The sequence below is a fragment of the Plecotus auritus genome (assembly GCF_963455305.1).
Source record: "Plecotus auritus genome assembly, chromosome: 2".
Lineage (NCBI taxonomy): Eukaryota > Metazoa > Chordata > Mammalia > Chiroptera > Vespertilionidae > Plecotus > Plecotus auritus.
Window position 1 is genome coordinate 125,791,906 of NC_137771.1, and position 27,126 is coordinate 125,819,031.

At 39.5% G+C, this 27,126-nt stretch overlaps 1 protein-coding gene across 15 annotated transcripts in view; it reads left to right on the forward strand.

Annotated features, from left to right (window-relative positions):
• ROBO2 (roundabout guidance receptor 2) overlaps window positions 1-27,126 on the forward strand; it is a gene marked incomplete at its 3' end in the record, with an annotated part of 1,552,622 nt that overhangs the window by 893,147 nt on the left and 632,349 nt on the right. For all 15 annotated transcript variants that reach the window (XM_080654546.1, XM_080654549.1, XM_080654547.1 and 12 more), the window contains exon 2: window positions 26,437-26,763. In XM_080654546.1, coding sequence (XP_080510672.1) covers window positions 26,437-26,763 — 327 coding nt within the window. The remainder of the gene's footprint in view (window positions 1-26,436; window positions 26,764-27,126) is intronic.

The following is a 27,126-nucleotide window of genomic DNA, read 5'->3' on the forward strand; positions in this document are numbered from 1 at the left end:
GGGCACATGCCTGGGTTGCAGGCTGGATCCCAGTAGGGGGTGTGCAGGAGGCAGCCGATCAATGATTCTCTCTCATCATTGAGGTTTATATCTCTCTCCTTCTCCCTTCTTCTCTGAAATCAATAAAAAAAAATACCTTTTTTTCTTTATTGATTAAGGTATTATATATGTATCCTTATCCTCCCACCCCCCCACCACCACTCATACCCTCACCCCCCTGTTGTCTGTGTCCATTGGTTAGGCTTATATGCATGCTTACAAGTCCTTTGGTTGATCTCTCCCCGTTACCCCCACCCTCCCCTATCTTCCCTCTGAGGTTTGACGGTCTGATCAATGCTTCTCTGTCTCTGGGTCTGTTTTTGTTCATCAGTTTATGTTGTTTATTATATTCCATAAATGAATGAAATCATGTGATATTTATCTTTTTCTGACTGGCTTATTTCACTTAGCATTTTTAAAGTTTGCTTTTCTAAGTTACAAGAGATTTAAACCGTAAAGAAAACAAGTACAACTAAAGGGACCACCTATAATTTTTTTCAAAATGTAGCTATGTAAAATATTTACAAATGATTGCCTTAAAAATTAAAATTCAAAAATTAGTTATTATTTCTATTATAAATAATGTAGCAATTTGAATCATGTACACCTCATTATTATGTACAGACAAATTTACATGAAGCATTAATAATTTGCCTTAATTAAAGCTATAGATTTGGCATTTTATAGAGAATTTTGAGTTTTGAATGCATTTCTTCTCTAAAAAGAATTCAAAATTCTGAGCTTTTAATATTGGCTTAAAGATTTCTGCAAACTCACAGTTATCAATAAAAATTTTGTGTCGACTATCTAGGAGAGGAAAATATTTTTTCCATCTACCCTTCCTAGTTCTTGGCTGGGCCTCCTTTAACAAAACGTCGATTGAAACAGGCTCTAAAGGACAGGGTGGGGAAATTCAGGAAGCTAGTGTGAAAGTGGAGGTAAGTTCTTCCAGAATATGGAGGCAGCAAAGTAGTTTAGACAACAAGGATTATTTCTTATTTAGAGATGGTGACATTCTTGGAAAGCAGGCTGAAATAAATCACCATTGAAATGGCATCCTATGAAGCTGCCCATTCCACTGAAGTTCTGCAACCTTTCATCATGTAAATAATGCATATGTCTCTCTTTTAAAATATACCAATGATATCAAAGTAGTGACACTCAGTGTCTCTTTTTTATTCTTTTCTTTTTCCCCCATCACCATTTATCTTCCCTATGCCCTCTTCAACCTTCCCCCTACCCCCTCAATCACCACCCTATTGTCTGTGACCATGAGTTCTTTCTCTTTCCTTTTCTTTTTTTCTCACCCCCCCGCCTCACTACACCCTTCCACCAGAGCTGTCAGCCTGTTCTCTATGAGAATGTCTCTATTTTGCTTTTTAGTTTGTTCATTAGATTCCACTTAGGAGTGAAATCATATTGTACTATCTCTGACTGGCTTATTTCACTTAGGATAATTTTCTCCAGGTCTATCCATGTTATAGCAGAGGGTAAAATTTTCTTCCTTTTTACAGATGAGTAGTATTCCTTTGCTTAAATGTACCACAACTTATTTTATCCATTCATCTACTGATTGGAATGATTCTAAATCTTGGCTATTGTAAATAATGCTGCAATGAACACAGGATGCCTATATTCACTAAATAAATAAATTGAAGAAGATACAAACATAAGTGTAAACATATACCATGTTCATGGATAGGAAGAATTAACATCATTAAAATATCCATATTACACAAAGCAATCTACAGATTTAATATGATTACTATCAAGATGCCAATGGCGTATTTCACAGAACTAGAACAAATATTCCAAAAATGTATATGGAATCACAAAAGTCCCTGAATAGCAACAGTGATCTTGAGAAAGAAGAACAAATTTGGAGGTATGATGATACCTGATATCAAACTATACCACAAGGCCATAGTGAGCAAAACAGTATGGTTCCGACATAAACACAGACATATAGATCAATGGAACAGAATAGAGAGCCCATAAATAAACCCATGCCTTTATAGTCAATTAATACTTGACAAAGACAGTAAAAACATACCATGATTTAAGATAGTCTATTCAATAAATGGTAATGGAAAAATTGGATAGATACCTGCAAAAAAAAAAAATGAAACTAGACTATCTTCTTACACCACACACAAGAATAAACTCAAAATGGATTGAAGACTTAATGCTAGACTTGAAACCATAAAAATACAAGAAGAAAGCATAGGCAGTAAAATCTCAGACATTTCTTGTAGCAATGTTTTTTCTGATATATTTCCTCATGCAAGGAAAACAAAAGAACAAAATGAACAAATTGGACTATATCAAACTAAAAAGTTTTTGCTCAGAAAAAGAAATCATCAGCAAAATGAAAAGACAATTCACTGAATGGGAGAACAAATTTGCCAATAAAAAGAACTTATAAAACTCAACACCAAAACAAACAAACAATCCAATTAAACAATGGACAAAGACTTGAATAGAAACTTTTCCAAGAGGACATACAGATGGTCAATAGACATACAAAAAGATGCTCAACTTACTAATTATCAGAGAGATGCAAGTTAAAACCACAATGAGATATCACCTCACACCTGTCAGAGTGGTTATCATAAAAAAATCAACAAACAGCAAGTGCTGGGAAGATGTGGAGGAAAGGGAACCCTGTGCACTGCTGATGGGAATGCAGATTGGTGCAGCCCCTGTGGGAAGCAGTATGGAGTTACCTCAGTAATTAACAATGGAACTGCCGTATGACTCATTCAGTGCATTGTAAAATTTTGTTTCATTGCACTGATACAAACATTTTCAAATACAAATATGTTAAAAAACAAGAGAAAAAGATACAAATTTATTTGATATAGTTTTATGTGACACGGGGAACTTCATAAGGAAATGAAGACTCAACAAAGCAGTTCAGCTTCAGTATTTTCATGTGATGAAGAGTGGGAAGTCATAGGACAAAGGGTATGAAGTAAGTGTAAGAAACTGGAAAACTTGGCAAGGCCTGTTTGTTCCGATTCCTCTCTCTTTGTCCCTTAGTTGAGAAAAGGATGCTTCTTTCCTCCAGGAGGGCCTCTCCCACATGAGGGTTTTATGACCTGCTTCAGGGGAGAAGGGGGAGGTGAGAAAGTCCTTCCTTACCTACCATTTCTAAAATTTCTTCAGTTTGAAATAGTCAGTATGCCAAGGTGTACCTATTTTCAGAATATCCTAAACCCCATCAACTTTTTAGAGTTGTCAGTGCTCAGGTTTTTAAGGAAGGAACTTAATAGTGGGGAGCTTCAAAGATGGTCCTGCAATAGCTCACTTAAACAAACCAGGGTTCTCTACAGACAAACATATGTCTCCAAAGCAAAAATCTTCAGCAAACATGCCACACACAATGATCACACAGCACATGTGAAATATATACTCCTGCTTTTGGAAAAACAGAGCACAGAAATTTTCTATTATGTTTGGCAACTTTAAGTACCGTGAATATTAATTACATACAAGCAATGAAATTCTAACATTCCAAAAATATAACACAAGTTATACTAAGGATGAAATGAAATCATTTTTGTAAAGCACCCAGTGCCTACAAATTCAACAAAATATAGCTATATTGCTTATTTCTGTTATTATTAAATATAGTATTATTGAAAATGAGTTAATGTTAGATATGCACACATACCAGGATACTATTCTAGGCACCAGAAATACTTAAATCTTGCAATAGAAACAAGACCTATAGAGAGGTAACCAAAATTCCAGAAAATAATTTATAAAATACCTCTTTTACTCATATATACAAATTACCAGCAAGTCTGGTCAATTCTGGTTTCAATTAGGGCAGATGATTGCTAGGGTGGGGTTTGGCACCAAGATGTCACAGGTAAAATGTTAGAAATGATTGCATCAGCTGGGACTTGGATAACACGAAAGCTGGGCCTGTTGTTTTTCCTCAAGTAGACCTTCCAATCTTATCTAGATTGTCAAAGATTTTATTTTTCAGAGTAGGAGATGCTCCTCTAGTTATTATTATGTATTATATGATTACATTGAGGTCTGATGCATGAAAATTCATGCATTGGAGGGGGTGTCCCTCAGCCCAGCCTGCCCCTTCTCACAGCCCAGGAACCATCAGGGATGGGAGGCAACCCGGCAATCAGGGGAAGGCGACGCCCCCATCACACCTCTGCTGCTACCACTGCTGGCAGCGCAAGCCTTGGCCGGCTCTGGTTACCTGAGCCTCGGGCAGCCCTGGGCAGCTGGGCAGCGCCATCTGAGGCTTGCCTGTGCTTCAGGCCAGCCCTGCGTGGCTGGGGGACTGAGGGGACTGGGGGACTCTGGAGGCAGGTGCGTGGCAAGGCCCCAGCGGGGCTGAGGGGACTGGGTGCCACCATCTTGTGGCTGTGGGGGTGGCCATCTTTGAGGGCGTGGTGGTCAATTAGCATATTCCCTCTTTATTAAATAGGATAATATAAACAGGGGTGGGCAAAGAAGGTTTGTAGTTCACATGTAAATAATTCAAATAAATAATATAATAATATGTAATAATACAAGAATAAAATCTTTCACATATTCACAATTGTAATCTACTTTTGCCCATCCTGTATTATGCTGTTATATATTTGAGGCCTGTATATATCAGAGGCCATGTAATATATACTATATATTAGGGCCCATCATATATGAAGGGTTATTATTTGCTTTAGTAGAGACGTAGCACAGAGTATTCTTTGAGTTTACAGGTGGTCAGCCAAGTGAAGAATTATTCCTCAGTGTTCTAGAATCTCCACTAGTTTCTCTAACTTTCTCCTTGAAGCCAGGATTAGGAGGGTGGGCTTTTGATCAATACTTTTACAATTCTGAGACAGTTATATGAGTCTCCTCGGCAGTTAAGAAAGCACATGGCTTGTCTGCTTCGGAAACTTTACTGCCCAGAAGGGAATAGCTGTTTAACCAAAGTGCCAGGGCACAAGACTCTGAAGACCTATGGTTGGGACTCCCTCCCTCTAATACAGTGTCTGGCACATGGTACCCAGGTGTGTATTTCAGTAATTACCAATATGATTAGGTCACAGTGTTTTCATATGAGAGTCAATTAACAGTACTTTATAAACCATATTTTCTTTCTACTCTATAGATACACTTTATTGCAGCACTTGAAATAATTATATTACAACTTAGTTTACCTTTTTATTTTTATTAATTAATTAATTTTTTATTTTTATTTTTTGAAAATTAAGGGAATTTATAGTCAACAGTCCTGCTCTATAAGAAATGTGAAAGGAAATTACTCAAGTAGAAATTTGAATATATACCAAAAAAAAAAAAAATAACACTGGAAATGAATAGATGAAAGTAAATATAAAATCATTTATTCTTATTTTTAATTATTCTAAACATAACTGACTGAAGCAAAGATAGTGCAATTTATTCTATGTTTATACCATTTGTAAAAGTAAATATGTATGACCACATTAGCACAAACAATGGGCATTGGGAGTATACTTTTATATTGCAGATAACTGATATAATATTATTTAAGGGCAGAATATGATTAGTTAAATATGTATACTATAAATGCTGTAGTATCCATAGAATTTTGAAAGAATACTTTATATATTTTGGGTATTAACTCTTTATCAGATGTATCACTTTTTTAAAAAAAAATGAACACCATTGAGATATATTTGAGAACTTCCAACACAAAAACAACTTAGTTAACTTTTATCTTTTAGCTGACACATGTTTTCAGGGCACACTGTATCCCAGCAATACGTGTAGGCATATTAGACATACTAACTCATTTTCTCCTTGTAACATGGGGTAGGAGATATACTGAGAGGGTTAGTAATTTGCTCACGGTTATCCAGCTCCTAAGTCCAGATCTCAAATAGAGTTCATGTTTCTAATGGCCCTGCTGCACTGCCTGTGGTTTACATGTACGATATGTTTCATCCTTAACACAGTGTGTAGAAGCAAATGTAATTTTAAATGCACTTCACAGAGGAAATAACTGAGGCTCAGAGCATCAGATGTGACTGAGTTGAGTTCATAGATGGTTGGTTTTATCCAGGGGGCAGCTGTGTGTCACTCCCTCTCTTCTGCTGAGATGACGAGATAGAGCAGTGTCTCCAGCCACTCCTGGGTTCACCATTTCTACCAGTTTCCCAGGAGGCCCAGTGGCATTGCCCTCTGACTTCCACTGGGTTTCTCTGTCTAATTTAGATACCCAGAGCCTCATCTTATATATCTTACTCTACTCAGAATTATAGAAATAGAGTCTACATTCAGTTATTTAATCCAACTGTTTACACTGTATGTTATGCTTTATGAAGGCATTTTGACATGTTCCCATTTCACAATGTTAATAAGAGTTACTTATTAAGCTTTCTTCATACCAGGATAGACCATGTTCTAGATGAAATGTTTTTCTAGGCTAATTTTTTCCAGTTTTCCTAATAGCAAAAGTCTTCCTGAGGCCAATTCCTTATGTGGCTACCTTGAACACTTTAATATTTCTATTTATAATGCCTTGAAATTTGGAAAAAAATATATTATCAAGACACACTGTGTAAGAAGTATGGCTATAAATTAATAAAAAACCATTTCACATGACAGTCAACTTCATCTCAGAGTAGTTCTATATAGTGTTTGTCTATTTGTCCTGGTCCTTTATTTATTTACATTCTTGCTAACCATTGTATCCAGTCTGTTCATAGGAGAACATGTAAATCGTGGCATTAATTAGGGATCACAGTGGAACTTCTGCAGGAGTGAGTGTTAGTGCAGGCCAGGGGTTGTGCTGTGTATAGCACAAATTATGCTCTGGTGGATACATCAGAGCATAGTTCCCAAATTCAAGAAGTTATTTTAGGAATATATTTGTTAACCGAAGTTTGGTCTCAGTATCACTTTAATGATTATACAAAAGGGTTCTAATCCCCTAGCTTTCAGAGGGTAGCTTTTCAGAGCAAACAATATTAAGTAATATCCTCACCCTGTTTGTTAACCTAAACCGGAGACAGATGGAATAGTAAAGCCCACTTGACAAATGAGCAGGTTTTATTCTCTTCCTGTAGTTTCCTTCTCTAGGCTTCTGGGTCCAGTGTTTCTTCCCCAGCAGTGTTATGCAAATGAACCAATTAGCGATAGGTAAAATGGTCTTCCTCCCTGGCTGCGTTTGTAACTGGAAGGGCAACACCCTGAGTCACGTACCTATTCAGCAGATCCTGTAGGCCACTGCGAGGTCTGATTAGCTTGACTGGGGAAGACAATCACAGAGGCATCTGCTCCGTTAATTCTGAGAGAAAATTTACCAGATGGAGGCTGAAGATTTAAGTGATTAGAAGGTAGTAGATTGGAATACAAATTGGATTAAAAGAAATTAGATTGATATAAATCGAATTGAGTCACAACAGTTTGTGTTGTTCGTACCAAGGGGCAGTGGATTATGGGAGAAGCAGATGCTCCAATGAGATAGGAATTAATGTGGCTTTGACAGTCCATCTGCGAAGGTCTGAATATCGAGTACATCCCTAATCTCTCTCTCCATTTATCAATGCCATAATGTTAATTAGTACTTCATTCATTAAGTTACTTACAGAAGAAAAAATTCTCACCCCTATCCCCTCTCTGCTTGAGAATTTGTTATTCTGCCAAGAACTGGGAAGCTCCCTTTAGCTGAGCTAGCTGCGGCTGACTGTGAGCATAGACCCGGGCCCTTTCCTCATGTGCCCAACTGCCTTTGACACAAGTGCGGTAAGCTTGAAAATCTGCTCATATACTTCTCTTCATTAATATATAGGTATTTGAAGTCTTGCATTACTGACTCAGCACAGTTCCAATAAAATGAGTGACTATTTTAATTCAATAATTATGGCTTTTATAAGATATTCACTGGAGTTTAGGCTTTGTTTAATGACTCAAATATTTGGCATTAATGTAGAGTGGTAGATTCCTCCTTAAAGAGAACAATATGAAATATTCTTGTACTTATAATTCTGTGACTGTGTTTGTCCCTGTGTGTGTGTGTGTGTGTGTGTGTGCGCGCGCGCGTGCGCGCGCGCGCGCGCGTGCGCATGCGTGTGGGGGTGGGGTTGGGGGTGTGTGTACTAGTTCATGAAAAATTGCAAGTTACTGACACTATGGTCCATTCAGCTGGAATACAGTGTTTGGACCTGAGTGTTAAAGCAAAAAGTTGAATAAAACAAAATTAAGAGAAACGCATCGTTTTAAATGCTTGTGCTTAGACTGGGAATATAACCCTTTGAAATCCAAGGGGGATTGCTTCGGGAACCTCATTATTACAGCATTGGCCACAACAGTGAAATTCAGCATAAGGCAGCTCTGTCTTGGACCCCATCCAAGGGAACAGAGCCAGTGGAGATCCAAAGGTGATCTCACCTCCAAGGCAGCACCCGGGTGTGGACTCTAAGGACACCCATGCAGGAATGCCCTGTGTATTAATAATAATCAGGCAAAGGCAACTTCTGGAGACTAAATGATGAGGTAGGCAAAAATGGAACATCGAATCCTGTGATGCAGGAAGCATATCATTAAAGGTTGTGCCAAGTCATTCAGAAATAATCATAGTACAGGAAAATGTGGGCTGCCTGCCAGTATGCAAGGAGGGAGAATTTCTATTTTTATTATGTGGTGGAAGGCAGTGGCTGGTGCAAAAGTGTATTAAGTGTTTTTAAAAGTTTGGTTTATCAATAAAAATTCTATGGGCAATGAGTTCTTTAGGCACTGTTCTTAATATAGGAATACAATATCCTATATAATAAAAGCCTAATATGAAAATATGCAAATTGTCCCCTTGGGTGAGAGTTTAACCGACCAGGAGTTTGACCACTTGCTATTATGTGCACTGACCACCAGGGGGCAGCGTGGAACATGGTGGGCATCAGCGACGTGGCGCTGTCAGTGGGTGGCAGTGGAGGTGCTGCCAGCCCTGATGGGCCTCGACGAGAGTGGGACTGTGGTGGGATGGTGGAGCAGGTGAGTGGGTGGTGCCAGGCCAAGGTGGGTGCAAGCCGGGGCCTGATCACCCTGCCAGTCGCCCTGCATATGGCGACCAGTGGCAGTGGTGGGGGGCAGGGCAAGTGGGAGTTGCCAGGTGGGGCTGCGGGGCTGCGGGGCTGGGGGCATGAGCTAGGGCCTAATATCCACAGGTTACCCTGAGGGACAACACCCCTTGTGCATGAAATTCATGCACCGGGCCTCTAGTATATCATATATCTATACTAATAAAAGAGAAACATGCAAATGAACCATCACTCTGCTATGCCAAGCCACGCCCATCAGCCAATCAGATTGAGTATGCAAATTAACCCATCAAAGATGGTGGGTAAATTTGCATATGCAGGGAGGGCGGGCAGTGCCATGGCCCGCCCCTATAGGTCCGGGTCCATCAGGGGCCTGGGGAGGCCTGGCAGGCAGCACCAGACATCGCTGGCAAGGTACCAGTCCATCAGGGCCCTGGGAGGCAGGATGGGCAGCACCAGATGCCACCAGCATTGTCCGGGTCCATCAGAGGCCCCGGGAGGGGCAGTGGCCTGCCTAGCTATGCCTGTGGGGCCCTGGGAACATTGCAGCCCAGGAGAGGATCGGCTGGGCCTGCTTGGCCACTCCCGTGGGCCCCAGGAACATCGCAGGCATGGGGTTGCTGAGACCCAGATCGGGCCTCTGGCCACAGATTCACAGCTTCACGGAGACCGACTCTACCAGGCAGCCCGGTGGCCATGTGGTTGGGCCACAGGGTGCCTGTTCAAGATGTGACACAGAGAGGAGGTGTGGGAGGAAATCCAGAGAATGGGATGTGGGGGTTCAAGACTCACTTCCTTTGGGCTTTGTCCTTCTTGGTCTTGGTTCTTTTCTTTTGGGCCTGGAGCCCAAGCACTGCAGGAGAGAGGGGTGGATGAAGGCCGAATGTGGAAGAAGAGGCACGAGGCCCGACTGGGGGCCTGCCTGAGGGACAGCTCCAGGGCGAGTGCCACAGCTTTGGCGAAGCAGCAGGCCAGGAGGAGGGTGTTCCAAGGGGCGCCGAGCAGCGCCTCACCATCCCTCTGAGGACACCCCACACAGGCGCTGCCTTCGCCAGCAGGCTCTGGGCGACATCTGCAAATGCTACTGCAACCTCTAACATTCTGGCCAAAGAACTGACCCTGTGCCCCTCCGGGTACCAGGCTTGCTAGGAGTGTACTGTCACCAATGCCATAGATCAAAGGCAAAAACCTGGCGAGGCGGGTGCACCAGAGGGGGCTCAGGCCGGGGCAGCGGGCCAGCGGGCAAGGATCTGCCTGCAGAGAGAGAGGTTCTGCAGTGGCCACAAGACGAGGGTGGGCCCAGCCAGGGACCAAGGGGCATGGAAGGACGCCCGGGCAGAGGGGCAAGGATCCGCAGCCCTGAGGCGGGGGTTGAGGGGCGGTGCCACCTCAGTGGAGGGGTGCCGCACTGCAGGGTACCGGACTGACTGATGTGACTCAGACAAGCTCCCAGTGCTAACCGGCCTCGCCCGGGCAGCCTTCGCACTTCAGAGGCAGCAACTCCTGCTCCCACCTTGACCCAAAAGCAAGCCCACGCCGCCCTGCCCCATGGCAGAGCATGCCTTGGCGGTGAGTGCGAAGCCTTCCACCTGCTCCGGAGAAGGGGTGGGGGCGGGCAGTAAAGAAAGGGGGCGGGGGACGGGGAAAGGAAAGAATGTGGGGCGTCCGCAATGAAGAGGGGCTTGAGAAAGGCTCGGAAGCCTGACGGGAAGGTTTGTTCTGTTTGCCCGGCGGCTGCCCCTTAGGAAGGGCAGAGAGCATGGCTCTAAGGGCTCCCTGTGTGCTGAGTCAAGTCCCACAGCCAACTGGAACTGGCCTCAGTTTCCTGGTCTGTAAAATGGATTAAGCGTGTCCCAGTGCCTTCACTGAGCTTTGATGGCCAATTGAAATACTATGTAAGGAAAATGAGGGAAGAAGTGAGAAAGAAAAGGAAAGGCGAACAACACAAAAGAAAGACTGGAAGGAACCTGTAAACCCATTGTCACTTAAATAGGGAATATAGTCAATAGTGTTGTAATGATGGTATGATGCCAGGTGGGTACTGGAAATATCAGGGAACACTTTGTAAAGTATGTGATTGCCTAACCACTATTCTGTAACTAATATAAAACCTGAAACCAATACAAAATAATATTGAATGTAAAGAAATGAAAATTGGAGTGAAATTTTTATAAATTTCAAAGTTTAAATACAAGCTGTAAAGGAAGGAAGGGGGAGAATAAAAATAGTGTTTTTCATTTTACCACTTTATTGTCTTTTCAGTACATGAAAAAGACAGTTGTCTTTATATGGTGCTTTTATACTTTTCTAAGTCATTATCTAATTTTAATTTCAGGACAACTTAAAAACAAGATAATTTTTCCCTCCACTATTCAAAGAAGGGAAATCTTGGTGTCTGGTCCCAATGATTCAATCATCAAGCCCTTATTGTAAAGCAGGGTTAGTGAAATTTTCTGTGAAGGGTCATATCTATACTAATAAAAGCCTTGGGGGTGATCAGGCCAGCAGGGGAGGGTAGCTGGGGGCAATCAGGCCGGCAGAGGAGCAGTTAGTGGGCAATCAGGCAGGCAGGTGAGCGGTTAGGAGCCAGCGGTCCCAGATTGTGAGAGGGATGGGATGTCCTACCGGGATCAGGCCTAAACCTGCAGTTGGACATCCCCCGAGGGGTCCAAGGTTGGAGAAGGTGCAGGCTGGGCTGAGGGACACCCTCCCCAGTGCACGAATTTCATGCTCCGGGCCTCTAGTGTGTGTGTGTGTGTGTGTATGTATATATATATATATATATATATATATATATATATATATATATCATATATACACACTAGAGGCCCGGTGTACAAAATTCATGCACTAGCGGGGTGTCCCTCAGCCTGACCTGTGCCTTCTTGCAATCTGTGACCTCTCAGGTAGGGTCCCTAGGCTTGGCTGGCAATCAGGGCCTATTGGGGCTTTCCTTCCCCTGCCTGCCAGCAGCTGGCCCCGCCCCCGCCACTGCCACTGCTTGCCATCTGTGTGCCACTTCCCCCACCTGCCACCGGTCACCTCCCTCTGCAGGCAACCGGTGTGGGGTATGATTGCTTGGCTGGCCTGGGCCTCCCTCTGCGGGGCAATCGTGGGGCAATGGCAGGGCCCCCCGACTAATCGCATCGCACCCACCTTGGCTGGCCTGGCGCCAGTCGTGTCATATCGTAGTTGTCCAGAAGATCATCCGGATGGTCTTTCTGCTGTTCAGTTGTTCGGCCGATTTGCATATTATGTTTTATTATTATATATATTATATATATCTTGTACTAGTATATGGTATATTTACATAAATGGTCACTCTACCCCCAGGCTGACTGACCTGGGGCTTCTCCTACATCCTCTCCAGACTCCAATACTAGGATAACTTTTGTAGTTCCCTCTAATATTGGCTAAAGAATCCGATTCCCATATCTTCTACTGCAGACATAACCTGTCCTCTATGATCCAGGATTGAACCTGAGGTCTGTCGGAATCCAGAATCTATGAACTATCTGCTTAGGTCCTATAACACTGTGTGTGGCCTACATCTCTAGTATGCACTCTTCAATACAACTTGACCATAATGAGAGAGTATATCAAGCTATATTCCAGTCAAATTTAGAAGAGGAAAAAAAGCTAATTTGTAAGCCTGGGACATAACGTGTAAAGCAGAATTTCTCATTGCAGTAAAGAGCAATCATTTGCCTTTTGCTCTTGTAAGAGTGGTTAAATGCCACCTAAAAATAATTTAGTATTCAGGGGTTAGTCTCTTGTTCCTGTTTTGACAATTCAGCTTTCGAAATAATTGTCAGTTGTCTAATTGGTGGCTATTGTCTTCATTAAGAGCCATCAGTACATCAAGGTGGTACTTATTGAGCCTGCCAAAGTCAGACACTCTGCTCTTATTCATGCCTTTGTTTCTGTGACTTAATACCTTGTTGAGCCCCGAGGAGGATAATTAAAGGAATCACTAGGTTGTAAACTAATCACAGCAGATATACAAACACCTTATTTTTTGTTTGTTGATAGACTTTAGACAATGGACATAATTTTGCTGTGAATTGTGTTTACGTGTTTTTTGTGTATTTGAGTTCAAATTGCACATACTAGACATATAAATACTGAGGTCGGTCAATGTGTTTTAACTACATCAATGCTACCACTCTTTTTTTTTTCTTTTTGGCTAATCATCTCACAAAGAATGTTCAGATATTTATTGAAGACCCCTATTTGCTAGATAATATTTCTTTATTTTATATTTAAAGGCACTGATAAGCCAAATAGAAAAAAATCAGCAATATTTTATCAATGCCTGCATTATCATTTCAGGATTCGTACCAGGCAGTTGTTGCACAGATCTGTTTTCAATGTGGACACTTTAGATAAATATATCAGGTATAAGCTACCTCAATGAAAGGGAGCATTCTGCATCTCATTTATCCCCATGCTGTCAACATAGTTTTTCACATTTCAGTGAACTCAGAAAATGGAGAAATACGGCAATTTTGAATGTAGGAAGTGATGTTCTGGCACCTGTGACTGTACATAAGTGTTACCAAGTCATCACAGCAGCGTGAGTAAATGAGGTCTAAGTAAATGCTGAGACTTGGCGTGATGGTTCAGGGTTTTGTGCTTCAACATAAGACTCACATGGCAATTTGCTTAATCCTGGCTACATAGCTGGACTTATAAATGTACAATTTGTAATTCAGCTGGCTGAATAAATGTATTTCTATTGGCCAAGGGAGTGAGAAGAAGTTAGAACACTCCATGGAAGTTTGAAAAATGTATTACTTACTTCTTTGTTGAAAGAAAAGTTGCACTTAGCTCTCTAACATCCTTGTATATTTTTTCCTAGGTATGGAGTGATGAGGGAAAGGAGTAGAAACTATATTTGGAACAGAGAAACTATGAAACTTTTGGCATAGTGTGAAATTGAGTCTAGAGAGGGATGGAACTGACAGACAGACATAAAGTGAAAGAAGGAAGAATCCATAGGAATCTGTTCTAAAGGGATATGAACAAAATCAAAGAGTTAAACTGTGCAACTGCTAGGGACCTGAAGAAAGATGGAATTATGTTGGGAAGGAGAGAGGGATGAGTTATGGAACAAAGAGAGAGGTGAAGGATCTATTTTGAGGTTATGATTGAACATTCATGTGGGCATCTGATCAAGCTTAGAGCTTTCTATAACTGAAGACACAATATAGTAGAGATTTGGCTCTTGTTTTCATAGAAATGATAACTGGCGCATGAGAGGGGATGAGTTTCCTGCGGATAGCACTGAGGAGAGCAGCAGAAGTCTAAAAGCAGACTCCTTATGGAGTCAGACATTCTTAGACTCAATTCAAACTTCTAGTTCAATAGTTTACATATAACTCAGATATTTTTCCTTCCATGTGTTATTGAAACTTATAACAAAAATAGCAATGATTTTTATTTTTTCATGTTAACAGCAATTTTATACCTCTTTATCTTTTTAATAATTTTTTTTATTTTTTATTAAGGTATTACATGAGTACATATCTTCCCATTGCCCCCCCCCGCCCCACTTTCATACATGCCTTCACCCCCCAGTGTCTTGTGTTCATTGGTTATGCTTATATGCATGCATACAAGTCCTTCAGTTGATCTCTTATCTCCCCCACTGCTCCCCAACCTTCCCGCTGTAATTTGACAGTCTGTTTGATGCTTTATTGCCTCTGTATCTATCTTTTTGTTCATCAGGTTATAATGTTCTTTATTATCCTTAAATGAGTGAGATCATGTGGTATTTTTCTTTCATTGACTGGCTTATTTCACTTAGCATAATGCTCTCCATTTCCATACAGGCTGCTGCAAATGGTAAGAATTCCTTCTTTTTTATAGCAGCATAGTATCCCACTGTGTAGATGTACCATAGTTTTCTGATCCAGTCTTCTGCTGATGGGCCCCTAGGCTGTTTCCAGATCTTAGCTATTGTAAATTGTGCTGCTATGAACATAGGGGTGCATATATCCTTTCTGATTGGTGTTTCTAGTTTCTTAGGATATATTCCTAGAAGTGGGATTACTGGGTCAAATGGGAGTTCCATTTTTAGTTTTTTAGGAAACTCCATACTGTTCTCCACAGTGGCTGCACCAGTCTGCATTCCCACCAGCAGTGCACGAGGGTTCCTTTTTCTCTGCATCCTCACCAGCACTTGTCATTGGTTGATTTGTTGATGATTGCCATTCTGACAGGTGTGAGATGGTACCGCATTGTTGTTTTGATTTGCATCTCTTGGATGATTAGTGATTTTGAGCATGTTTTCATATGTCTCTTGGCCTTCCTTCTGTCTTCCTTCGAAAAGATTCTATTTAGGTCCTTTTCCCATTTTTTTATTGGATCATTTATCTTCCTTTTATTTAGTTGTATAAGTTCCCTGTAGATGTTGGAGATTAAACCTTTATCAGTGGTAACATTTGCAAATATGTTCTCCCATACAGTGGGCTTTCTTGTTGTTTTGTTGTTGGTTTCTTTTGCTGTGCAGAAGCTTTTTATTTTGATGTAGTCCCATTTGTTTATTTTCTCTTTAGTTTCCATTGCCCTAGGAGTGGAATTTTATACGTCTTTAAAAACAACACACCGTTATTGTCTCCTTTGAAAGTAGTATACCTACAATATTAAGCACACATCATTATACTTTTTAAAATTCATATATCTTTTATTTTCTTCCTTATTTTTAGTTGTAGCTTCTTTATAAAATTCTGCTTGTCAATTTCATGTTTTGTGTACTTGACTATAAAATCAACTTTCTACTTTAAAAAAATACCACCCTATTCTAAGCTTTCATTATGCTTGTATATTAGGATTGCCCTAACTCTATACATTTGAATTTCCCCACTTGTCAGCATTTTCTTACCCTTTGGCATCATCTGGATAATTCTGTGAGTTCCACTCTTTTTGCTTGGTGACAAGAAAGCACTGCATTTTGAGAGTGGCTGGATGGAAGTTAATTCCATGTCACCTGGTAGGAAGCTGGGAAAACCCGGAGATGATTGGTTCATTTGATCCCTCATCTGATAAGACTTCCAAGTAAATGAACTGAGTGGAATGTAACAGTTTTATAAGTTTTTAAAAAAAGCCTTCAGATTTTTTTGGGGGAGACCTAAGGAATTGAGTCTTTGACATATTTTAGTGAAATGTAATTCAAGCAGAAAAAGATCATTTAAAAACATTTATAGCACTCCCATTTGCTGCTTTTCTCCAATTAGCAGAAAGAAAGCTCTTTTTTTCTCTTTGCACACAGAATCTTTTAACTGAAAACTATCCTCAGTATTTGTTTTAGCAATGATGTTATCTGGGGGTCATTTTGCTCTGAAACAGAAGACATTCCTTGAAAGGAAACTTAAAGTTGTATTAAATCACTCACGTTTTAAAGGTAATAATAGAGCCAAAGAGCATAAGTAGACAGAAATGAACGCAAAATAGATCCCCAAATGAAAAGTAGCCTGATAATTAATGTAACTCATGTTCTTTATTCACTAGACCAAAGCAACTCTGATTTTCAGTCTAAATTTAACCAACCATTTGCAGAGCCTGATGGCAGATGTCATATCACAATCATTATGATTTATCAAATAAAGCTGGATGAAATGTATTTGTTAAAGATGTTAAATTATCAACTTTATTTTTATTTTAATGCCTTGCTTAAAGTGAGGGCAAAATGCTAAAATTGAAATTTTTCTACAGTATCCTAAAAATTTGTAAACAGATTTGATTCCAAGTTTAAGAGCTATTTGCAACTGATAAAACATGGCCTCTTTTTCAACCTATTCTGGATAAAAATCTTGTCTAAGGTGTTTTTCATGGAGTAAATACTTTAAAAATACATTTAGTTGTGTATCCTGGAAAGACCTCCACACAAATGTGATGCTGTCACTTCTGTTCAGTTTGGTCAACTGTGAAAGCCTATTCATTCTGAGCATGGAAATAAAAGACAAAGCAATAAGTACAAGTTTTATTCAGCTACTTTATAAACCTCCTTTACTCTCCAAGGTACAGGCTTCAGAATAAGAATTCCAACATATCATTGTGCAATACAGTATAAAAAAAAAAACCTAAATACAATATTAACGTCCCACTATTCAAGAGAAAATCTTGTTTTTCATCTTTGGGATCACTATACTCATCTTTGACTTGTGTCTTTATTATAAGAAATTTAGCCTTATTTAATTTTTTTCCCAAATAATAGCCATTTTAATATATTTACTTTACAATTTATCCTTATCTATATCCTGCCAAACCCAAACAAAAATAAATTGGAGGAATATAAAGAACATATCATTTTACAACCTGTTTTTGTACTTAACAAAAATTATGAACATGTTTCATATACATAAGTGCTTTTTACACTATAAATCCATAATTTAGAAATTTCAAAGAAAAACGTGTTGCTTTAAAAAAGGGAAAAATAATTTTGTTATCACTGTCCCCTTAAACTATTAGTAAAAGTTAAACTCAGACAGTGTTCTGATAATGCTCCTGTTCCTATCATGTCATTTAACTTGTTAGGATAATGTGCCCTCACAATATTTCTTCTTATATTCTTTAATCCTTTGTCAACTTAAAATGGAAAAGCAACAAAAAACTGAAGCTTCCAATGTATTCATTTGTTTTCAGGATTTTCAAAAGAAAAATCATCACTATTAGTATAATCTATTTCAATAAAATATTTAGGTGGACAAAAAGAGTGTTTAAGCAACAATATTTGATTACGTTCCAGTGAATATGATTTATGAATAATTTCTTCTGCATGCATAGACCGTAGTGTCTGGTATTAAAGTCCCACAACATTCAATTTGTCATGAAGCACAGTAGACTCAGTCTTTAGCTGTTATAGTGTGTGTTTTTTTAATAAAAAGGTTAGCTACCTATCACTTTATCAACAGAATAACAAAAGTTGTGTATATATTCATGAATTTTTATAATATACTAGAGGCCCAGTGCATGAAATTCGTGCATGGAGGGGGGTTCCTCAGACCAGCCTGCACCTTCTCTAATCTGGGACCCCTTGGGGGATGTCCGACTGCCAGTTTAGGCCCGATCCCACTGGCCTAAACTGGCAGTCGGACATCCTTCTCGAAATCTGGGACAACTGGCTCCTGCCTGCCTGCCTAGCTTATCATCCCTAACCCCTCTGCTTGCCTGTCTGATCACCCCTAACCCCTCTGCCTGTGGCCTGATCACCCCTAACCCCTCTGCCTGGCCTGATTGCCCCTACCTTGCCCCCCTCCCTGCCTGATCACCCCTAACCTTTCTGCCTGCCTGCCTGATATCCCCTAACTGCCTCTGCCTGCCTGATCGCCCCTAACTGCCCTCTCCTGTAAACCTGATCTTGCCCCCAATTGCCCTCCCCTGCCAGCCTGATCACCCCTAATTGCCTCTGCCTCAGCCCCCACCACCATGGCTTTGAAAAGAAGTCAGATGTCTAGAAGATGGCCGGTCAACCCAGTCTAATTAGCATATTACCCTTTTATTAGTGTAGATAGATTATATTGGATAGGATTGTTTATATGGGGTGTTGGGGAGGCTTTTTCAGCAGGAGGAGATGCTCTTGGCAGACAAAAACACATAATCCCTATATCTGGACTGATAGCCAGCCATATGCACTATACTGCCAAACTGGTCATTAAAAAATTGAATCACTTTCTTACACCAAACAGCTGTTGCCCTTAAAATGCCTCCTCAGCCCCCACCTTAGGTTCTGCCTTCACTGATCAACCAGAGTAGGTTCTGTTTGATCGGTTTTTATGCCAGTAAGCGTCAAAAGCTCGGCCTCCGAGGCAGCCATTGGCTCCTCACAATTCACTCAGATTTGGTTCTGATTGGTCAGTTTCTATGCCAGTCAGCATCAAAAGCTCCGCCTCCTAGGCAGCCATTGGCTCCTCCCAATTCACCTAGATTTGGTTCTGATTGGTCATTTTCTATGCCACTCAGCATCTCCGGGCCTATCTCCAGGCCTGATCATAGAGGTGGGGCTGATCAACAGTCACCCCAGGCTGCTGGCCAGTGGGCTGAACTGCTGACCTCTGGGAGAGAAGAGAGGCTTGGCAGCTGGCGAGGCCCAGAGAGAGAAGCAGGGTGATCAGACCCTGCTTCTCTCTCTGGGCCTCACCAGCAGCTGCTGCTGCTGCTGATCAGCCCCACCTCTCTCTCTTTTTGAGAGGTCAGCAGTTCAGCCTGCTCGCCTGCTGCACACACAGCCTGGCGTTCAGTCAAGTCTTTGATCATTTTGGATGTTACTACCCTGGCTGCTTATATATATAGATTGGTTGAGCACCTAGTATTGTCATCTTTGGAACTTAGAGTATGTGGCAAATCTGACTAAGTTGCAGAGTTGTTGAAAACATGAAACCTTTAGAGAAATGTAAGTAAGGTATATCGTACAGAATGACTTTTACTTTGGTAGGTAGGAGCAGGCAGTAATAGAATATCACAGTAGAGAAATAGGCAGAAGCTGTATTTTGAATGACCTACTATAGCATAAAAAGACTATCTTACAGATGGGAGGTAGTCCTTTATCCTTACAGGGTCAGAGTTCCAGTGAGTGTAGTAATAGAGGTTACACAATAAAAGAATTGTACATTATAAAGCACTACTAGTAGTGAACATTAACTGAGTGCTCAGTTCATGGAAAAATCTCATTCAGTCATCATAGCAATATTATTAGCTTAGTACTGCTATGTTTTATAGGTAAGTAAACCAAGGTGTGAAGCGGGTAAGATATTTGCCAGCATTTGGATAATACCAATTTCAATTCACAGTGTTCTTGTTCACAAAGAATCTCTATTAACTGACGATGTAACTTATCATTTCTTAAAAAGGCCCATGCACACATGACCACAAAATATTACATTTAATTTTTGAGGTGTTATTACTTGCTTCCATTCCACATAAGCCAATCCATGGTTTAAGAATCACATTTAAAAAAAATGATGAAGTAATGAAATGAGATTCATATGTTAGGTCAACTTCTTAAGTAGTTGAATGTTGATTGTAAATAAGCCTAAAATCAGTCATTGTGTGCATTACTACTTAGACATGATTGAGCTAATGTATTTGGTTCATGGCAGTTGTGATTTTTTAGGTAATGTTTTAGCCATTATTCTCTTTAAAAACTTTCTGGGTTGTACTAACATTTTCAATTCTTTAAAAAAAAATCCTCAGTATACTATATAGTAAAAAAAGTTTGTCTACAATCATAACTAGGGTCATTGAATCTCAATTTAACTTTATAAATAATCTAAAGGCCTGGTGCATGGATTTGTGCACCGGTGGGATCCTTCAGCCTGGCCTGCACCCTCTCACAATTCGGGACCCCTGAGGGGATGTTAGACTGCCAGTTTCAGCCCGAATCTGTGCACTGGGTCTCTAGTATCCATATAATATCTTTGGTTAATCTCTTCCCACCCTCCTCCCTCCCCCCTTCCCTCTGAGATTCATGAGTCTGTTCTATGTTCCATCTGTCCTGTCATGGTCATTGCGTGTCATAGCTACTGGTTGAACAGTTGAATAGTCACTTAGGCTTTTATATATATAGATATTTCAGGTTAGAGGAAAATACACTGAGTGGCCAGATTATTATGATCTCTGAATGCATAATAATCTGGCCACTATATATATATATATATATATATATATATATATATATATATATATATATATATATATATATATATATATATATATTAGAGGCCTGGTGCATGAATTCGTGCATGGGTGGGGGGTCCGGCCAGCCTGGCCAGGGGGAGGGGACATGGGCGGTTGGCCAGCCTACCTGCTGGTTGAGGGGACAATTTGCATATTAGCTTTTTATTATATAGGATATATGCTGAGTGGCCAGATTATTATGTGTGCAGAGATCATAATAATCTGACCACTCAGTGTATATCAAGAGTTCTAAGAAAATTTATCAAAAGCTAAATGTTTAGCAAAGCTTAGCACACATGGGTTAAATCCTAGTGCTGGTAGGAATGGTGTTTTGACAATGACACTGGAACCTTTGACATCTGCAGTTACTGAGATTAATGCTACTGTAGCATTTTCAGAATATATTCTTTAGGAAATAGAAGGTCAATATGTTTCCACTCCATTAGGAGTTTACATAAGTAGAATGCCATTTTCTAGAAATCCATTCATAATCTCCACCAATAAATGTGGATGGTTTTTATAAAATTAAACATTGTAAAACAATTGAGTTTTAACTTTGTTTTGTTTCATCTTTTTTAAAGCCAAATGCAGTATATCAATATATTATAAGTATGGCAATAAGAAGCTCAATTTCAAAGATACCTTCCTGGAATAGAGAGTGCTTTTGTCATTATAAGGCAGATCTGCATAACCCATGAAAACTTCTGATTTGGTGGCAAATCACTCTTTAAAGAATGACTTCTACCATGGTAAGATGTGGCAAATTGATTTGAAACAGAATTGGATGAATGTCCAGGCTAATACATTGGCTCCTCACTGAAGTGTTGAAAAATGCATTTATAAAGTAGGAAATTAATTACTTATTCAGGAGTAAAAGTACCTAAAAATTTACTGGAGACCTTTCAGATTTGCAGTTTCAAAATCTCCCTTAGGTGTTGTATAGCTATTTCCATGCATCCATCCCTGATTTTGCTTGCTTTGGTTACTGGTTCTAACTTACCTAAAGCAGTACTGCCCTCCCGGTGGATGCTGGTGTCTCCTGGAGCACCTGTGCAGGTAAGGTCAGTGTCTCAGTGCATTTTATGTAGGCATCCACAAAATGAAGTATTATAAAAAGCAATTAAAGCTTAGCTAATTAAGGTGCTGAATAAAATAGGGTGGTGAAGGAAAAAAAAGAGGGAAAGTGTGTTCCGCTTTTAACATTTTCAGCAATTTCTGTTAGGCTACAGAAATAAAGGCCTGAAGTATAATTGTGAAATTCTGAGAAAAAAAACAACCTTTTATGAATCTGTTTTAATTACCTTCTCCTGAAGTAATAATCTGCTCACCCTGGAAAAGGAAAATTTAAATATCTTGATTAATGTTATATAATAGATAAAATATTTATTTTTAAGATCAATATCTATGCATTACTAGTTGACTGTAAAAATATTTTTTATTGACTTTTAGAGAGAGAATAAGGGAGAGGGAGAGAAAGTGAGAAAAGTCATTGTGAGAACATAACATCCATCAGCTTCCTCCTGCACTGCCGCTACCAGGGATCAAGCCCACCACCCAGGCATGTGCCCTGACCTGGAATCAAATCAGTTACCTTTTGGTGCAAGGGATGATGTTTAACCCACTGATCCACACCAGCCAGGGCTCCCCGTTGGACTTTGGTTTAAGTGATTTATAGAACTATGTACTTTTTGGCAATGTGAATAAATTATATAGAAAATTAAGAATAAATTCCATGTATTACATGAGATATTTTTTAAACAAAAGCTTTTAAATGTTACCTTTTGGAGGGTTCTCCAGGAAGACATTTGATAATCTTTGCTTTTGATAGTAGACACAAGACCTATCAAGGACAAACCCTTGTAATGAACATTAATTTAAAATATGTATCTTTAAAAAGTTGTTCTTTGAAGTGAAATAAGTTAGACAGAAAAAGACAAATACTGTACTATCTCACGTATATGTGCAATATATATATATAAAAAAACAAAACTCAGAACAATGATCAGACCACTTGTGGTTATCAGCTTTGGGGATGGTGGGGGCAGAAGGGCTTGGCGAGGGGGAATTGGAGGAGGAAGATGGTCAAAGGTACATCCAGTTATAAGATCAGTAAGTTTTTTTGTTCTCTATTTATTTTCTTCTCTTTATATGTAAAATGGGGGTTTGGAACAAGAGGATTTCTGGCAGCTCAACCTTCTTTCTGTCTGTTGTGCCCAGAAGACTGGGCAATAGGGATGTTCTGCATATTATACAACTGAAACTTTTGGAATCAAAGCTGCCTGTTGGATAAGACATGTCTTTTATATTTGTCAATTCCTTTTCATAGCATTGACCCTTTAGTTTTTTACATTAAAAAGCTATGTAGAAAATTTGTAATAAGTAAGTAGTAATTCTAGGCCTCAATTTTGATGTCATTTCTAATTTAAACTTATTTTTAACATGGCATTGCTGTGCTTCCAGAAGGAATGAGAATCTTATAAACTTTCTAGGCCATTGCAAAATTAGATAATCTGCTGAGAGTGTTTCACTAAGGTTCACATGAATAAAACAGTCTTTGTGTTTTCCAAACTATAGCTTTCTCACCATATCTGATCATATAATAGGACCTCTAGGGGTGAAAAAAAAAGTTGTCTCACAGCCGTTTTCCATTCTCCCCCCCCCCCCCCCCTCAAAAGGAAAGTATACTGGAATGTAGTCATCAAGAAAAATTCAAGAATGGGAAAGTTGTAAGGACAGATTTGATGGAGTGATTGATTAGTTTCATTTTATCACAAATTATGTTAGCTCAATCATTTGTAACAGCACCAAGAAAAAAAAAAAAAATTCATGCAGAGCACGGGTGGGGTCCCTCGGCCTGCCCGGCCATCCGAGTTGATTGGAGCCATCTCGCCCATTCCAGGGGGAGGGACCGTGGGATATTGGCCAGACAGGGGGAGGGATGTGGGAAGTTGGCCAGCCATGGGAGGTTGGCTGTGGGAGTGCACTGACCACCAGGGGGCAGCTCCTGCATTGAGCATCTGCCCCATGGTGGTCAGTGTGTGTCATAGCGACCGGTCGACTGGTCGTAATGGTCACTTAGGCTTTTAGATATATAGACTATTTAAAATGTCATTTGATTAAGTATTAATAAACAGGGGGGCAAATGTAGGTTTACAGTTGTGAGTATGCTAAATACTGAGTTTATTGTTGTATTTTTATAATTATTGTACTATTTTTTGTATGAACTACTGAACCTACTTTTTCCAACGTCTGTACTTAAGGTCTTACCAAGGCCTTACCCAGGCCAAATGCTTAACAAGGTAGGGAACTATTTGATATAGTAAATAACAGTCTAATAACATGGACAATTGACTAGCTTAGTTTTAAAAATAGGACAACTTTGACAGTCGGGAGAATGTAGATGACTGCATATGGGAGGTTAGAGAACAAGGAGGCTATCTAAACAAGATGATTGCAGCCTACCATATGTCTATTACATGAAAAGCAAGATTGAACTCTTGATGCATTTCAGGATTAGAGTCTATGGCTGTGTGTCCAGACATTTACATTTGGGAATATGCTACTATTTGCAAACTATGATTAGCCCTTTATATTTAAACTAGAGGTCCAGTGTACAAAATTCATACACTGGTAGGGTCCCTAGTGGCTGCTGGCTGGGTACTCCCTCCCTTCCCCCAGCCAGCCCCACCCCCTGGTTGAACTCTGGACAACTTCTGGTAGAGGAGACAATTTGCATACTATGCTTTTATTATATAGGATACTTTGAAATATTTTTTTATTATTGCTTTTTAAAATAATTCTTATTTTTTTATAGACAGCAAATTAGTTTATTTGAGGATGTGCTTTAGGGCCTCAGTACTTACAATATGTGTCTTTCTATATTACTGTGATACATGATGTACCTGTTCATATTTAAATGCTTTGCGGTTCCTTAGTACTTTTTTTTGTATTTTAATTCTGACCTGTGTACTGTGAATTACTCTTTTGCTGTAGGTACCTAGCACTTGCATTGTGTAAGTTCCTTCTCAGATCTAATGAGATTACAAATGGTAATCAGCAACCTTTAAATGTTAAATCTCTTCAGAAAAGAAAATGTTTATTTACTACCAAATTAAATTTCCTCTGTAAAAGTAAAATATTAAATTTTAATTAATATTGAATATAAATAAACACTATTGAGGAATAAATATTACTTCTGTGTATTGGGCATAATGTGCTAATATTAGGTGATTGGCTGGAAAATTTTATGAGCAAACTTTTAAAATCCCATATGTACATTATAATTGTCCTCAGATGTCATTATTTCTTCCAGCAACTGCTTTGGATTTATTTTGCAGTTGCTGGTAGGATCTTTCCACACATAATGGCCATTGACACTTCATAAATTAAAAATATTCAAAACAATATGTTATGTAAAATGTTCATTTAAAAATCCAACAGGACTTCCTCTTGGTATGTTTTATTTTCCTTAGTAGCCCTAAGTCATTGGTACCTATCACTCTTCCTTACTGTATGGTGATATACCCAATTCTATCAAGCATTGTTTTGTAATATGCCTTATAGCTTTCTCTTTTTTATACTTTCAGCATTATTTCTCAAGGTCAGGTTGTGTTTTGTTTCTTTGTTTGTTTTCTGGGGTATTTAAACAACTCTTAACTGTCTTTTTGCTTTCATTGCTACCAATCTTTTACACTACAGACCCTGAGTGTCTTTCTAATACACAGGTAGTCAAGGTACTGTTCCTTCAAAATCTGTTAGCCTTATAGACTAAAATTCACACTCCTTAGCATGGTAATTAAAGCCCTTTTGTCTCAGGCTCCAAGACTACATTTTACTCTCACCTACCACATCAACTTTTTCCCTGATTATGAAATGTACTGTGCATGTGGTCTAATTTCTCTCTTCTTTTGCTTATGTTGTTTCTTCAATCTGAATGCTTTTCTCCCATATTCACATATTTTTATTCTTTACAGCTCAATTTAAATGCCACTGTTTTGGGGGAAGAGACTTCTTAATATGTTCTAGTTAGAGTTAACATTTTGCTTCTCCTTTTCTTCCTATAATGCATTTCTTGGACCTTTATGCAATACTTATTTCATTTTAACATAGTGATTTATGGTTAAGGTCCTCAGTCAGACATATTTGGATGTAAATCCTGCCTCTACTGCGTATTTCCTCTACATTCTTGGGCAATCAATTTAATTTCCTAAGCTTCTTCCTTATACGTTAAATTGAGCTAATATTTGTACCTAATGTGTGGGTCTCTTTTTATGTTAAGTCTGATAACAGCACACCAGTATGATAAACAGTATCTGTGTATGTGTTCTAGGTACTTGGGCACTTGGCTTTCTCCCCAGGGGATAGTAAGTACTTCGAGGACAGGAATTCGTTTTACTTGTACACAGTCCAACCTGCTCTCTTTTGGTTTTGTTGGTCATAACTCATGGGACATTAACTATAACTTATTAGAATTAACATTAATTTATTGTTATATTGTCTCATTACACAAAGGAATGGGGATGACTTATGAGATACATAAAGAACAAAAGAGTGAAATGAATAAAATAGTAATAAGTGCATTTTGAATAAAGAGTTTCATTTCACTAATGTAAACCTAAATCAAACAAAAGCTATCACTAAGAAAATGTCAAAGCTTGTCTTTATTCTGTCATGTTTTTAGGATCTCGTCTTCGTCAGGAAGACTTTCCCCCACGGATTGTGGAGCACCCCTCAGATGTCATTGTTTCCAAGGGAGAGCCCACCACATTGAACTGTAAGGCAGAGGGCCGGCCAACACCCACCATTGAGTGGTATAAAGATGGTGAGCGGGTGGAGACTGACAAGGATGACCCGCGCTCCCACAGGATGCTGCTGCCCAGCGGATCCTTGTTCTTCTTACGCATTGTGCACGGTCGCAGAAGTAAACCCGATGAAGGAAGCTACGTTTGCGTTGCAAGAAACTATCTTGGTGAAGCAGTGAGTCGAAATGCGTCTCTAGAAGTGGCATGTAAGTGAACACAATGAACCTCATAAATGGCATGCACATTTACTTTGATTTATTTGTAGTAAGCTTTGTTCCCATGGATGCTCAATACCTAAAGAACAAAACAATTAAAACACTCTGCATAATTTTACTTTGTCTTCTCTAGAGAAAGCTAGTCAAAATAATACCAACCCAGGGTGTTGCAGTAAATGTATTTAGATTACAGCACCGTGGTGACTGTTAGTATATTACAGCAAGGTGGCGATGCTACTCATATTTAAAATTTGAGTTGTTAATGAGAGATATAACCAAGCATTAAAGTTGGCAGTGTTAAATGAAAAGTTTGTGTTTACCATGACAGCAAATACAAGGGATGAATTCAATATT